Source organism: Hippocampus comes, unplaced genomic scaffold (assembly GCF_001891065.2).
Source record: "Hippocampus comes isolate QL1 unplaced genomic scaffold, H_comes_QL1_v1.1 scaffold212, whole genome shotgun sequence".
Lineage (NCBI taxonomy): Eukaryota > Metazoa > Chordata > Actinopteri > Syngnathiformes > Syngnathidae > Hippocampus > Hippocampus comes.
The window spans coordinates 363,085-380,355 of record NW_017806011.1 but is presented as its reverse complement, the minus strand read 5'-3'; the positions used below and the strand labels follow the sequence as shown (position 1 = coordinate 380,355).

The following is a 17,271-nucleotide window of genomic DNA, read 5'->3' as shown; positions in this document are numbered from 1 at the left end:
AAGTCCTTGGTCCTTGGCCTTGGCCTCGGAAAATTTTTCAAGTCCTTGGCCTTGGCCTTGCCTCGGAAAATTTTCCAAGTCCTTGGCCTTGGCCTCGGAGGCAAGTCCTTGGCCTTGGCCTTGGCCTCGGGTTGCCGGTCCTTGGACACAACACTGGAGAATAATAACGATAAAAGATCGAGAGCAACAGCTCTGATCACAAGCTGCAATTGCAGACTGCTGAGCGCTAACAACTTCCGTTGACGTAATCACACGCCACCGTAAATTCAAGATTTACCTGCTTTATTTTATTTTTTAATTTTTTTTTTTTTTTGTGAAAATGAGACTGATAGGATGATTAGGGTGCAGCGTACATTAAAACAAAAAATATATTACTAACGTACAAAGACACACAAATGGTTGTTTGGTTTTTTTTTTACTTGACACTCCTCGGATCTACTTGGGACCTGTCTTAGATCTACTGTTGGATCAGGATCGACGTAATGGGCACCCCTGGTCTACCCTGAGCTGAAAGGAATGAGGTATAACAAGATGGCGCCGACACGAGTGGCCACCTCGGTTACATGCTTCCTCGTTTTGTCTTTGTTTTTGTCATTTTCATTCGTTTTTGGCGACCGTAAGCGCTTACTTACTCGAGAAAAGACTAGGGCGTCTACACTCTGACACTTGTCACCAATACACACAGACCCACAAAGTTTTTTAGAAATAATAGCTGGCGGGGGCGGCTGCATTGTACGGAGCATGAAAACGCCGTGGTCGTCAAGCTACGTCAGCGTGGATTTTGAACCCCTCTCTCATTGATCCAGGAGGCACTGAACCCAAAACATAAATACTGTATTACATTCTACCTCTCATCTTAATCTACAGTTCTGTTGTTCATTGTCAGGGAAGTGAGCATGTCTTTGTGTTCACTTTTGAGAGCAGATGTTATCCTGCTGCAGTGTTGATCCGCTGCGATGGGGTGGAGGTAGCGTTTAAAAAAAAAAAAAAAAAATCTGCCACATTTCCTATTCACTTGTACGGGGGTCGGCAAACCGCAGCGCAAGAGCCGCATTCAGCTCTTTAGCACTGCCCTAGTGGCTCCCTGGAGCTTTTTCAAAAATGTTTGAAAAAGATGGGGGAGGGAAATATTTATATTTTTTAATATGGTTTCTGTCGGAGGACAAACATGACACATTCTTAACGTTTTCCGTTGCACTAAAAATGTGTCGAATAAATATTACATATCAACATATCTGGCAACAAGGATTTGTGTCACAGCCTGCGACACACATTTCTATCAGAAGGACGGGATGCCAGGCAGGTGGCTGTTGTTACAAAAAATAAAAACGGTGTTTCATGTACAATTCACCGAGGGTACTGGCAAAGAACGGGGACTTGGAGGGCCAAGAGAAGCATTTTTAAACAGTACACGTGAGCAACGATAGTTAACACGCTACAAAAGTGCATTCCATGCCTCGATCATCTTCGGGGCCGTAATAGCTGTTGCTCATTATGGCATGCGTGTGTAAGTGCGTGTGTATGCACGCGTGTGCGGTATCGGGTCGATCGCGGGAGGTTGGTTAATCGACAAGTTGATCTTCCGTCAAAAAAGGTTGGGCACCACTGCTCTACAGGATGTACTGCAATGAATAAAAAAAAAAAAAACGATTAATCATGAAGGCTTATTGTGTATTTGTAGCCAACTTAAATAATTTTGATAGTAAGCTAATATAGCTAATATAGATACATACAGCATGTGTTGCCTTCATTATAAGGCTTATATAAGGCTTTTAAGGTTTTGTGGCTCCAGACAAATTTTCGTTCTCTTTCAACATTTTGGGTTGCCGACCCCTGCACTAGTAGTACAAATTGTGAGCACTGAGCACAAAGTGCACTTTTTTCTTGTCTTTTTGTGAGAAGAAAATGTCATTTTTGTGGAGAATTTATTTTTCGGTTTCGATGCCTGCCGCATTTGGTTTTGTAATATGATTGAATACTTTCAAGATGTGTTTAATTTAGAGGTGTCAAATTATTACATTGATTGCGAATAATTAATTACAGTCACATTTATCACATTGTTTTTCAATCGGGTTAATCCAAATTTTAATCTCTAACTTTATTGTTTCAGTTGGTGGGTTGCCTCTTAAAAATATCAGTTTTTATGTGTTGGCTTCCTGTGTTTGAGTTGTTGAGGGTGGGAAACAATGGTCAGTCACAGCCTGAAACGGACATTGATTGGCTGTCATTATGTTTGGGCTTGTTTACCATAAACTGATAGGTTCCCATTGGAGTTGGGAGGGCCAGCTAAGCAGCGGTGAGGAAAGGAGAGGTGAACATGGAGGAGCATGTGAGAGTTCCAAAAATGCCGTGACGGCAGCCCTATTGATAAAGGTAGAGGGTTTGGCAAATTTGTAAGGAGTTTGCTTACCACCGAAGCAATTCAAGTTCAGCCTACCACATCAATGCAAAGCACCCAGTCACGAGTGCAGCCACGACTAACGGCATCGAAAGCGAGCCATAGCAAAGCTCTTTGGCAAACTAAACTCGAGAAGAATACCCAGTGGACGAGGCATGAAGTCATTATAGCTCCTGTGTCCTCTGTAGCCTACTAGAAATGATTGATGTTTATTTCAGAACTTTATTTTGTAATGATGAACAGTGTTATTTCTGAAGTGCTAACTTACAACACTGTGATTTAAAGGTCCGTTTTATTTATTTTTTGTATTATCTGAAGCAAGTTCAGGACTTGTATTGCTCAGAAGTGTTTTTGATATGTCAACCTAAGCACTTTTTATGGACCTGATGTTCTATTTTATTTTTATTTTGTAATTATTTGGAGATTTCCAAAAAAACAAACCAAAACAAAACATTGATATCCCCCCTGGTGGTCAAAACTAAAGGTTGCAGGTGTGGGACTAGTTTCAAATACAGCAAAAAGTAAATGGTTAGGACTGCATCTGCTCAAGTCTGTTTAAAAAGAATAAGACTTCATAATGGCACTTTTTTTGTGATGTCAATCTTTTGATCTGCCTCAATAATGTAACGAATTTAAATGAAAATAATGGTTTTGTAAGCAATTTTTAGATTACCGGTAGATTAAAATATAGTTTAATTAGATCCATTAATTACAGATCATAATTAATTAATCTCTCATTTGTAATCTCCTGACAGCACTAGTTTAATTTTGTTTTCTTGAGCCCAAATTTACTCAGATGGTTGCACAGTCTTCTAAATGTAAAAACAAAACTGAAGGCATTTAAGGCCTTTGAAGTTAAAATATATATTTATATGTTGATATTTTGTATTCATAACAGTAATTGTTGCATGTGCGTGTTACTATGCATAGTTTTTATGTTCTATGTTTAAATACACCTCACATTTGTTGTATATGTTAAAGGTAACAGCATTTAACGAAAAGTTCTTATATTTTACTATCATCATCATTGTCCTTGTTTTTAGATTGCTCAAGGAATGCTGGAAATTTAATGAAAATTAAATGAACTATCGTAGTTGTCTTCATTATTTATTTTTACATACCTTAAAGAATTCAAGATAATGGTTATATAAGAGCAGTTGCTTGCTGGTGCAGTATGCTGCAATTTGTATACCCTTACCCTTTTCAAATAATGGCTTAAGTCATTAAAAAAATGCCTTAAACATCCGCTCCATCCGTAGTTAAACATATCATTTATTTATATACCCAGAATGAAATTATTAATACATATCATCAGAATGTGGTTAATTTTTTCGTGTTTTCTGAAAAAAAAAAAAGGAAAAAAAAAAGGCACAGATCAGTTATTTTAGGAGGCTGATCCGATGAGTCGACGAATCGCGATTATTGTTGGTGATTAGTCGACTACGAAAACAATTGTTTGTGGCAGCCCTACTGCACAATGGTACCCTCACATTACGGAAATTATTTCTATACTTCTATTTCATGTCTTATTTTTTTATTTTATTTTATTTTATTTTTTTTATCAAAGTTGCTTGTTATTGCAATACTAGTGTAGTCTATATTACCGGAGACAAATTTCTTTACATACTTGGTCAATGAAGACGATTCTGACTCTGACCTCCCTCACCAATTTAGTCAAGGAACAGTTGGTTGTTACAGAGAATCTGAGACTAATTTTGAACAGGATTAAGACTCAGTTGAGAACAGTGTTCATCGATACAGAGCAGAGCCCAAATGTGCAAGCTGATCAGATCCCCTTGAAATTAGATGAGACCATGTTGAGTTCATACATCTCCTCCACATCACAGTGCCTGCAGTATGACTTTTGCTCAAACGTAAATCGCAAGGACGCTGCTCAAATAATGTTATGCAGTTCCAGTCTACAGGTCATTTATTGTATTCAATATCAAGGGAGGGTCTGTTATTCCTAATTTTCGTATTAACCTGGTACTGAACAATTTACTTGTCTGGCACATGTACCTAACGTACAGCAAACAAAAGAATGAGCTGGACATCCAATGGGAATAATTGTGTTTGTCTGGAATAATTTGTAATTATATGCTCTTCACACTGATAAGACAAGATAACAGTATACTGCACCTGTACTTGTGGCAGATGACGAGCCACTTCTATTGGTTGATGACTGATGGGGGAGCCTGAGAGGTTCATCAGACCCTGGAAAGTACTGAGAAAACATTGGGACATTTAAAGCTTGGTTTGAGCTCCAGGGCTAAAAATATAAAAGGAAATTTAGAAAGGATAAAAAAATGTGTGAGTAATCACGATTAATTATGAGTTAATTATGAGTTGATTATGACAGTTGTGTTTTTAATCACGATTAAATATTTTAATCGTTTGACAGCTCTAATATACAGTCATACCTCGGTTTTCGACCATTTAGGCATGTAGACATGGTCAAGACAATCTCCAGCCTCAAACCGAGCATCAGTATGGGGAAGAAAGATGATTTGAGTGGCTTTGAACGTGGAATAGTTGTTGGTGCCAGAAGGGCTGGTCTGAGTATTTCAGAAACTGCTGATCTACTGGGATTTTCACGCACAACCATCTCTAGGGTTTACAGAGAATGGTCCGAAAAAGAAAAAAATATCCAGTGAGCGGCAGTTCTGTGGGCGGAAATGCCTTGTTGATGCCAGGGGTCAGAGGAGAATGGCCAGACTGGTTCGAGCTGATAGAAAGGCAACAGTGACTCAAATAACCACCCGTTACAACCAAGGTAGGCAGAAGAGCATCTCTGAACGCACAGTACGTTGAACTTTGAGGCAGATGGGCTACAGCAGCAGATGACTCGTTTATTGACAAAAATATGTTCTCTGCGGCCCCACTAGTCTAAGCACGGTATTCTGATGAATACAGTATTGTGTTTGTGGAATAAGAGTTAGGCAGTAATGTCCACCCATTTTTGTCCATCTCAGCGGGGCGGGCGGCCATTTTGCCACTCGCTGTCAACTGAAAATCACGTCACAGTTGCTCAGGGCTAGGTCACAACCAATTATGGATCTGCTTCAGAAAGCAACTACATCATTTGCTTGAGCATGTTTGAGAGATGAGAGCAGTGCTTTCATTGTTATTGGGCCGTGTTTTAAAAATAAGTTTTCAAGAAAGGAAGTACGTTTTTTTTTGGTTTTGTTTTATTTTTTACCTGACTAACAACATTCAAAAAAGAAAACTAAATAAACAATCGTTTTTTTTTCATTGTATTTTTCTTGTCTGGCTCACTTCATTTTACTGGAAACTGCATGGCAACCATCGACGGCCAATTAAATAAATAAATACCTAAATAAATAAATAATTTGCACTAAGCATTACTTGAGACATGCTTCAGCCCAGACTGTGAGCGTGAGTCACTAATTCGAATTTTGTTAAGTGGCTCAAACATTTTATAACCCGTATTTTCTGCACTTTAAGGTACTTCGGATTGGAAGGCACACCTTCAATAAATGGCCTATTTTAAAACAGTTTTCATATATAAGGCACATAGAAGTTAAAATAGTGGCTGCGGTTGCGCTGTGCATCCACTAGATCAGGGGTGCCCACACTTTTTGGACCGAAGATCTACTTTTCGATCACCTAACCTCCCGGGATCTACCCTTACCGCACACGCACGCACGCCATGATGAGAAACAGCCTGAAACTGAGGCATGCGATGCACTTTTGCAGCCTGTTAACTATCGTACCTCACCACACCTTTTAAAGTGCTTCCCTGGGCCCTCCTAGATGCCTATTCTTTGCCCGTGCCCTCGGTGAATTGTACACGAAACAAACTCTGAATGAGAATTATGATAAAAGATAGAGAGCAACAGCTCTGATCACAAGCTGCAATTAAAGACTGCTGAGCGCTAACAACTTCCGGCGACGTAATCACGCGCCACCGTAAATTCAAGAATTACCTGCTTTACTTTATTTTTTAAATATATTTTTTTGTGAAAATGAGACTGATAGGATGATTAGGGTGCAGCGTACATTCACACAAAAAAATATATTACTAACATGTACAAAGACACACATTTTTTTTTTTGTTTGTTTTGTTTTCTCCTCGACACTCCTCGGATCTACTTGGGACTTGTCTTAGATCTACCGGTAGATCAGGATCGACGTAATGGGCACACCTGCACTAGATAGTGCTACGCTACAGGAATACAATACCATACAATTCATTTATACAGAGCCTTAACAACCACTGCAGCTGTAACAAAGCCATTAAAACTGGTCACAAACACGGACCCGAAACATATAAATACAAATGGCATTACAAAACATTAAGTGAAAGACAAAAGTTATGAAGATATTTGATTCAACAAAAAGGCACACAAAACTGCTGGGCTCACATCCACAGGGGAATAAATATTCTGAGAAGTCTTGCTTGTCTCCTTCTTTGTTTAGTCAGTAGGTAACTATGCTTTTGGGATTAGAGTTTTCCCTCACTTATCGCGGTTAATGGGGACCGGGATCCTGCTGCGATAAGTGAAAATCTGCGATGGAGTGTTGCCTCCCCCTCAAGGAATTTTTGTGTCACTGTATGTGGGTACCAGTGTGTTTAAAATATGCAAACAGTATTTGTACTTGTCATAAAGCCAAAAGAACCATATTAATTTATGTGGATTTTGGATGGGGAGAAAGGTGCACATATCTCTCCATCCAAAACTGTTGCTGTGTGATATCATTGTGTGATGCTTAACGGGTTTTGTAGAACACGAATTGTTTCAGGGGAGGTAATTGCAACCACCTGGGAATGGCCAATTGCAGCTCTGACATGATTGGCTTGCAGCTCAGATGAACTCCTTTTAAAAAGGGATTGAGGAAGTCACTGAGGCCGGACAGCTTGCAGAACATTGATATCTGTGTTCCGCTAAACCTGGTTAGCTGTTTCTACTTGAAATAAACAAAACGGGAAAATCTCCTTCCTGGATCCTGGCTGAACTGACTTTTTATTCTTTTTCCACACGGCCTGCTTTTTCGCCATATAACAATACTTTACTTATTTGAGACAAAGACTACAGCAGTACACGTATTTGCTTAAATCTTGAAATATAAAACCTTATACAGTAATTTACATTCATCAGCACTGCCTTCTGAGAGAGACAAAGAGACTTGTGTTACTCTCACTTTACGCTCTGACAATGTAGCCGCCGTTAGCCTCAGCTAACGGCTGGCCAGCTATCGCCGCGCAGCCAATATATTTATGATTAGACAATTAATCGTTATTGATGAGGAGGAGCAAAAGAGAGACGTGTTAAATTTTTTGAACAAGCCCATGCACTGTCGGCTTTTGAGAAAATTGAATGCTTTTAAGTGTGCCTTATAGTGCGGAAAATACGGTACTTTTGTTAAATAACCCTGCTGGTGATTTCTGTGAGACTGTGGTTCTCTGTCTGTTTTCTGCAATTGACTGGAAACCTAAGTCAGTTGAGATGGGCTCTTGCTTCCCAGTGACCTTGAACAATATTGGTAATACACAAAATTGATGACTGGAAAGAAACAAGATGGAGAAAGTACCTTCATGAGATTGCTCATGGTGTTTTTGATCTGCTCCATAGATGGTCTCTGGTTTGGCTCTTTGTCCCAGCAGTGGGTCATCAGAGTTTCAATGGGTTCTGGGAGGTCTTTAATCAAAGGAGGCCTTGTACCTGGGCGGCATAATGAACCATAGCCTGGAAGTTAGTCTTTGCCAAATGAATAAAAGTTGAATCACGATTACATTACAGGAGAGAGTTAAATGGCTCTAATACAGATGGGCATGAACAATGAAATTCAGAGGTTATGAGGAATGTCTTGAAATAATTTTAATTACATAGAAATTGATACATCTCTCAATGATTAGGGTGACACCATGTCTCAAATGAACCTTCACGTTGGTGGAAAACGAATTGAAGGCTGGTTGGCAAAGTTGTGTTTTTAATGTCTTCCAAATGTATATCGGGGAATCAATAGAAGTAACGCATGGTTTATTTATTATAATTAAACATCAAAATAAACAATGATCAATTATTTTACATTTTGTTCACCATCCTCTTCCCTTTGAACTTGTTAAAATCTTGTATCCTTACGGTTCTAACTACAGCAATTTAAACCTTCAAAAAGTGATCATATACACGAGGCCCAAATTATTGGTCTGTCAGTGAAAGAAAGAAGGAAACAAAATATGGGACCTTCTGTTGGTACATGCCGGGAGGTGACCTGTTTCAAAAGTGACAAGCAGTCACTGTGCTGTTTGGTGACATGGGTTGTACCTTCCTATACATGGGCCAGAGGAGAGAGTTGTCTTGCAGATTAGAAGGAAAATCTATAAAGGTAAAGGCTATGAAGGTCACAGCCCAGCAGCGTGATGATCATGTGTCTATAGTTGCACATATTAACTCAGATATTGAATTAGTCTGAAGAGGGCTGCGGCAAACCCTGATCTAAATCCTACAGAACCTCTGTGGAAGGAGCTCAAAAATGCCATCTGGGGAAAGCACCCTTCAAACTTGAGATGTTTGCTTATGAAGAGGAGGCCAAAATACCTGCTGAGAAGTGCAAATGTGTCATTTTTTTAAAAAAAGGACGGACTTAGCAAGGACGCAAGCGGGTTTTCGACCGTCCCTTTAATCGGCCTTAACCGGGTGAAGTATGTGGTGTCGGGAGGCAAAATAACAAGGCCAGAGTGTACACTGTATTTTCTTAACAGGCTATTAACAGCACAACATTAGCTCATATGACTGACTTAGTCACCATTATAGAACTCCTCTCCTTTTTTCATCTCAACAGTATTTTTATCGCAACACTGCCAACTGGTGTACAATCAGAGAACATATAGTACCTACGGACACTCAACAATCCAGCCGGTCAAGAAAGTTGACTGTGTTGTGTTTCTGTCGGTGTCCACCCTGAGCAAAATTGTATCATGTTTACCCGTCGCGCCCAGGCGACATTGGCCATCCGCAAAGTCTGCAACATGTTAATTCGATGTAGACCAGACAGAAAAGGCGCCAACGTACTGGTGGTTCAAGTTTAAAAAACAGGTAACCAATCACCACCGAGGGGCCGGACCGGGGGTGCGGTATGCAAATGTCGGGGGCAGTGTTTTCCGTGTATGTTACAATAAAAGTCGGAATTGGCGGGAAGGGAGAGAGAGAGTGTGATCATCGGAGCAACTACCGTCGTTCGCTCTCAGAGATCCCCTCCCGCCGATATTGAAGACAATTTTCCTGTGTGCCGAGTCATTTCTTTAACTTTGTCCGAGAAAATCTCTGACAGTTTCTCTCGGTGTCCACCCACCAAAATTCTTATGCCCATCCATTTGAGGCACGAAGTTTTTATTATTATTTTATTTCATCATAGTAGCTATTTTTGTGTTGTGAAATACTCAAGTTAAGTTGCTTAACACTAAGACATTATAAATATAAAGAAACAGTGATGTCATTTTGGTTTGATTGATGGTCAGTCTTATCTGCAACAGTCAGTCACGGAGTTACTGAAAATAAGGTTCAGTACGCAAGAGTATATACGATGAATACGTCAAGGTTTGTATGAGAGAGTCCTGCACATTTTTCAAAGTGTGGCAATGTGTAATGTGGTAAGACATGTCATGTTTTGTATTTTGTGAATGACGCGTTTCTCTCGTGACCCGGAACCTTCCTCGTGAGTGTCTCTGTGAAGAGGAAAACACCCTATAATCACGAATACTTGGGGGATCATTCTATTTTCAGAGGTTGATGTTAGCATAAGTAAAGATGTCAACATAAATTTTGGTGATCATCGATCACAATTTTGGCACATTAGGCAACATTTAGATTCCTACATTACGGGTTTAGACTGTCACGTTGCATCACTGTACGCTGTACAGTGTACGGCAAATGAGGAAGGACATATTACATATTAGTGTCTGCAAGTAAAGAGGCATTTGGACCGCCAATAAGCCAATAAGTCGTGGAAAATCGAAAATGAATACAGTGTTCCCTCACTTATCGCGGTTAATGTGGACCGGGACCCTGCCGCGATAAATGAAAGACCGCGAAGGAGGGTTGGCTCACAACCTAGGAATTTTTGTGTCAGTGTATGTGGGTACCAACATGTTTAAAATATGTAAACAGTGATTAAACTTTACATATTTGAGACAAAGACTACAGCACTACACGTATTTACTTTAGCCTTTAATTAGAAAACCTGATGCAGTAATTAACATTCATCAGCACTGCCTTCTGGGATAGTCGAAGAGACTTGTGTTGGTGGCGTAGAAGGCGGCTCTCATTTGATGCTCTGACAATGTAGCCGCCGTGAGCCTCCAGCTAGTTCCTGGCCAGCTATCCACGTGCAGCCATTGTATTTATGATAAAACAAGTACGGGTAATTGGTATTGATGAGGAGGAGGCGAAGAGAGACGTGCTGTCGCTTTCGGTGAAGCCCAATCACCTCCTCTCTCTCTCTCTCTCTCTCTCTCTCTCTCTCTCTCTCTCTCAATATAGCGAGGGATCAATGTAAATATTATTTTCCTTTTACTTGTCAATTCTGGAGCAGACAATTGTTGCGTTGAAGCGTTATGTCAGCAAATCCGCCGTAAATTCGGCAAATAGCGCAAAACTGAGCTTGGATAATTTCATACAATCAAAAGCAATAATTCCGTATTAGTGAGTTTCTAGTGAGTTTTTTCTTGATAATACATCTCCAAGGAGGAAGCACATTCACAATTTGCTTCACTTTGCCACATCCAATACGGCTGCAGCATCAACGTACTCAAGACGGTCTTTGTATATGTAATGTAAATGTTGTCGCTGATAATATTTGTATGCGGTTGCCGCAAAAGACATCATTCAAGATGAGATCGGCAATGCTACGCGAATATATATATATATATATATATATATATATATATAGCAAAGTAAGTGCTGTTTTCGTCTTGAGGGTATTAACCCCACCCCTTCACATGCATTTCATGTGCCCCCCCCCACGGAAGGCTGGGCTACCTCTGCCTTTAGCCTCTCTCCCCCAACTTCAAGAACGGACGCTTTTATTTTTTCGGAGTGGGGGAGGGGGGACTGGAATGGAAGTGCGTTAAAAGGATGAGGATGGAGGACAACTGTACTGTTATCGCTACGTGTTAGATACTCCGGGTATTAAGGCAGGTCAACAGCATGCCAAACTCATTTATTCATGAGCCAGGAAATTGAGCGTCTTGCTCCTTTATTGCGGTCTTCTTGACGGCGTACACTGAACAACTGTGGGTAAAGTAAAGTGCCCATCTCTGCTGAATGTTGATTATTATTCAAACAATGGCTATCATTTACGTAGTGGTACTTTGAAGGCACGGAATATACCTTCTAATGATCATTATATCACAGGCACTGTCAGTGGTGTGCAAAGGAGTGTTGCTGCCTGATGCGAAGGTGCAATTGCCAACAGACTTTTACCCATCTGAAAAGATTGGTCAACAGGTGAAGAGGTGCTGACAGAGAATAAATGGCCATGGCCACCTGTCTTGTTTATATTTTTGGCCATTGCTCGAGAGAAAGATCAAAATGCTTCAGGGTGTCATATTGTTGTTTTACTTGTTTGATGGTTAAGGGACAATGTCTTTTTTTCTTAAGTCATATTTTATCAAACCAATTAAAAGATTTATTTTATTATAAACTCTTTGGGCGGCCCGGTGGACCAGTGGTTAGCGCGTCAAGCCGAGGTCGTGGGTTCGATCCCGGCTCCGGCCTTCCTGTGTCGAGTTTGCATGTTCTCCCCGGGCCCGCATTGGTTTTCTCGTACTCCGGTTTCCTCCCACATTCCAAAAACATGCATAACAGGCTGATTGAACACTCTAAATTATCCCTAGGTATGAGTGTGAGCGCGGATCGTTGTTTGTCTCTGTGTGCCCTGCTATTGGCTGTGAACTAGTTCAGGGTGTCCCCCGCCTACTGCCCGAAGACGGCTAGGATCGGCTCAAGCACACCCCGCGACCCTTGTGAGGATAAAGCAGATCGGATAATGGATGAATGGATAAACTCATTAAATATTTTGGAATGATTGTTATTAATTGAGGGAGCACAGTGGGCGACTGGTTAGAATGTCAGCCTCACAGTGCATAGGTGGATGTGTGGAGTTTGCATGCTCTCCCCGTGCCAGCATGGGTTTTCTCCGGGTACTCCGGTTTCATCCCACATTCTAAAAACATACATGGTAGGTTGATTGGATGTTCTCAATTCTCCCTAGGTGTGACTCTGAGTATGAGTGTGAGTGTGAATAGTTATTTGTCTCTGTGTGCCTTGCAATTGACTGGCAACCAGTTCAGGGTGTACCCCGCCTACTGCCCAAAGACCGCTGGGATAGGCTCCAGCATGCCCGCGACCGTCGCGAGGATAAATAGATTAGAAAATGGATGGATGGAGTACTGACAGCTCTTTTTGTATCTGTGTTTGGCATGGCAAGTTTTAGGGAAAAAAAGTACTTAATGGTATATTGTAACTTTTTATTTGTGTACCAAAAATTCAAAACAAACAACCAGACTTCACTGTGGCCAACTCGGCATTGTCCGGAACTTTGAGGCATGTCTGCCTGGCCACATTTCATTTCTTGTCTTGGTGAGCTCTTGGTTTGTGAAATGAATCACAGGTCCCATCCCCATGCGCTTTCCTATTGACAGAAACGCAAAATTAGAAACAGTTGAAAATATAATTGCCCTCCAAGTTACTATATGTGAAATGCCTCACTGACACAGGCAAAGGGTTGCTGCTTGTTGGCCTGATGGCGAGCTCACACCTAAAGCTGCATTGGAAAAATTGGAAAAATTCTTAATCACGTCCATCCACAACAGCTGTAAATCAAAACACATGCAGTAAAAAAATGGCACAGTCAGTGATATATGCATCCATTTGCATATTATCTTCAACAGTTGTTTTTCTTTTAATATATGTATTCCATTTTTTTGTTAAATACATTTTATTTCAATCATTGGAGTACATTTTCTCCCTATATCTAAGTGCAGTGCTTATAATCAAATTGTGTTTTTAGAGTGGATTACAATAACTTAAATAAAATAAAATATATCAGCCAGAAAATGCCGCACGCCACAATGAGCAACAGCCGGAACGGCCCCTCACATGAAAGAAACCGAAACACACAGACACACAAATCCCAGGGTGTCCCCCGCCTACTGCCCGAAGACAGCTGGGATAGATTCCAGCATGCCCGGCGACCCTTTTGAGCATAAGCAGGTTAGAAAATGGATGGATGGATGGGTGGATATATCAGCCTGTCACTGCAATAGGCAGCGATGGCGTGGTCATCGAGAATTTTAAGAAAATGTTATGTTTGCATTAAGCCTACCACCACCCCCACCCGTCGACGACTATTTTTCAGCGAGTGATGGCCGCCGTCGACAATTATTCCTGGCCTTAATTGTGTTCCCAGCATGTCCCTGGCTATAGCGAACTAAAAAATGTGCTGCTGAAAATTATGACGTCAGCTCACAAACAAAATAAAAATGCCAAGTATTCCTGTGAGTATAATAATAACAGCACCACATCAAGTACTCCTGATTGTTTCGTAGGTATTATACTGACAGGATTACTTGTGTTTGAATACTTGGTACCTTTATTACTCAGAAACAGCAGCGCAGCACATCCATGGTCCAGGTAGAGTTGGTTTCTGAGCCTTTTACCCTGCCTATTGATACATAAACGTAAAATGAGTAACAGAAAATATTGTCAGTGTCCTAGAAATTATGTGAAATTAAACTTACCAGGACTGGAGAGGAGGGCGTAGAAGATGGAACGCTCACTCGTGTTTGAAATTGTCTCAAAATGTCCATCCAGAATAGCTGCAACTTAAAAAAAAGATGACAAAAAAGGTCAGACTATTAGATTATACACATATGTGATGTAAGCATTACAGCTGCAGTTGATCTTCAGGAATAGTCTTTTTACCATTTATTTAGCTTCTTTTTTTTTAATTCAAAATGCAAAACATAATTAGGGTACAATCTTTCTCTGCATCTAAGCACAATGCTTATGTTCAAACTGAATATTACAGTGCCTTAGAAAAACAAATATACTTTCTGTAAATAAATCCTCCGTCCAACACCTCAAGTAAACGTGATGTGATCGTAAGAACGACAGGTAATGAACGAAATAAGAATAGTCCAAGTATGTATGTGAGTATTTCATATTTACCTTCGTCTTCGCTCCGTTGGCCGTCACGTAGGTCGCACCATTTGGTCACTCGACGCTCATTTCCAGTGAACTTTGCAGTTTTGCCTGACTTGTATTTGCCGTCTGAACAGTCTTTAGCTAGCGTACAGCTCGGCAGTGCCAGTAAACATGGTCATTCCATGCTGCCGATTCAAAGTTGAGCTGCATGTCTTCATTCCCCCAAAAATGCAGAGAAAAGCCTGCATTTCTTCACGTGTCCACCTTTGCATTCACTTTCCGTTCATTCTTAAATATTGCGACAAGTGAAGACAGCACAGCTAGTAAAGTGTATCGTAGAGCTAGCAATTAGTTTATGGAGGCTGTCGATGAGAAAATGGCACACCCCCAAGTTCAACCAATCAATCAACGCACTTCAGCACAGCCTCACTAAGCGTTGTGAGTAGGTACACAAAGACCCTAGTGGCAAGGAGGTACTTAGGTAGACCCTGGCGAAACCTTTGAGACCAGGATCCTTTATTTATGTGTGAAAAAGTGGATTACACATACTAGTAGGGTACACAGAGAAGTTCCAGATTTGGTTCCTGCAGTTTGAAAGTCCCTATTGTGTCTTTAAGTTTTCAATAGTGTCGATAATGAAGAAAAAAAAAATATGCATATTGTTGATATAAGACACTCACCTCTGTGCACGGCCCACATGATACAAAATGCTGAACCGCCAATCTCATCAAAGGGTTTTTTGCGTGTCAGGACTTCCCACAGGATAATGCCCCAACTGAACACATCACATTTTTCACTGTAGTTACTACCTGAGGAATACACACAAACATTCAAATAATCAAATAAATAAAATGTACATCATTAGATAGATTAGATTGATGAAGATGTATTGATTATATTAATGGATATAGATTATATTAATATATATAGATGAATTAGATTTTATTACTAGATATAGACAGACACTTTTTCAGCTACAAGATCCAAAATTTGCCTTGCATTAAAACAGCAGCACCATCATACGACATGCAATTCACTGGACAACACAAACAAAATACACAAACATCAACTTTTAACAAAGAAAGGTCCACTCCCATTAAGGCCTCATTGATTTAGTGTGTTTAGTTTTAGGGTTAACTGGTACACTAAAAGCTGTTTGAGACTGACACTCTACCACATGGCACAGAGTAACGGCGCCAAGATTCATTGCTTTGAGCAGTGGTGCCCAACCTTCTTGGACCGAAAATCTACTTTTCAAGGAACCAAACTCCCGCCATAGACCCGTTGCCGCACATGTACGCATACAGGCGTGCACACGAGCGTGCCGATGCACGTGTGCGCATCTGCACGCGTGCACCTATGCACACACGCATACTATGATGAGCAACAGACATAACGGCTCCTAACAGAACGAAACAGAAAAGTAAAGTAGATACGTTTTGTGAAAAAGGAAATCACTCCCTACCTTACTAAGGACCTGAAAAAAGAAGATATCTCGCAACAGCTCCAATCTCAAGCTGCAATTGCAGATTGCTGACCGCTAACAACTTCCGGTGATGCAGGTCTCGCGCCACAGTAGGTTGAAAGGTGACCTTTTTTTTTTTAATACTGTTTTGGGCGGCCCGGTGATCCAGTGGTTAGTGCATCGACCTCAGTGCAGAGGTGCAGGGTTCAATTCTGGCTCTGGCCTCCCTGTGCGGAGTTTGCATGTTTTCCCCGTGCCTGTATAGGTTTTCTCCAGTTTCCTCCCACATTCCAAAAACATGCAATGGTAGGCTGACTGAACACTCGAAATTGTCCTTAAGTGTGAGTGTGTCCCCCGCCTACTGCCTGAAGACAGCTGGGATTGGCTGCAGCACACCCCGCGACCCTTGTGAGGATAAGCGGATCAGAAAATGGATGGATAGGGAGATAGATCTATCTCATCAGTCGGCATCCCGCGGCTCCGGAGCCTCATACGGCTCTTTCATCCTTATAATGCGGCTCTGATTGGCTTGGGAAAATAAATTACTAAAATTTTTTTTTTTTGTATTTAATTGAAGTGTGTTTTATTTGTGTTAGTTTTTATATTATTTTAGTTCTAAATTTGAAGATTATTGTGATCTTGAAATATTAAAATATTAATTAAATTATTTGATATTATTTTTTCGTCGCTCAAAATAGACGTCACACTGCGGAAGCTGGTATACCCGCTGAAACGGCGTCTATTTTGAGCGACTTTCAACCCCGGCAAAGCCAATGGAGAAATGTAAGAAAAGATTTTTACTGACCATTCATTGTTCATGACATGTACAAATGTTTGTTTTCCGAACACACTAGCCATTCTTGTTTTCTCTAATTTGTGGAGAAAAACTGGCTAACAATAAAGGGTCAAATGTTGCAAGACATTTTAACAATACACACAGAGCCTTTGCTGAAAAATATCCAGAGGGAGAAGAGAGGGAAAAAGCTGTTTCGGAACTGATGCAGAAGGCTGACCGGACGAAAAATCAATTCAAGAAGTGGGTGAAGTCTGCAAATTCAACTACATATGCAAGCTTTGTGGCCGCTCAGGAAAATGTGTTCATTACATCGGTAAAATTTAATTTTCTCCGTAGCACTTCATAAGACATAACCACACTATAGTTGTTTATACAAAGTGTAAAGGTAAGAAAAAGCAATATATACAGTGTTATCTTCATTTTAGATAAGATAAATGGATATAAG

The 17,271-nt window shown here is 40.6% G+C and overlaps 1 protein-coding gene across 1 annotated transcript in view; it reads right to left on the bottom strand.

Moving 5' to 3' along the window:
* Positions 1-17,271, bottom strand: part of LOC109529256 (mitogen-activated protein kinase kinase kinase 7-like) — a 53,634-nt gene that overhangs the window by 13,584 nt on the left and 22,779 nt on the right. The window contains exons 7-9 of the mRNA XM_019892548.1: positions 15,246-15,374; positions 7,952-8,082; positions 4,538-4,622 (exon numbers count right to left, since the gene is read on the bottom strand). Coding sequence (XP_019748107.1) covers positions 4,538-4,622; positions 7,952-8,082; positions 15,246-15,374 — 345 coding nt within the window. The remainder of the gene's footprint in view (positions 1-4,537; positions 4,623-7,951; positions 8,083-15,245; positions 15,375-17,271) is intronic.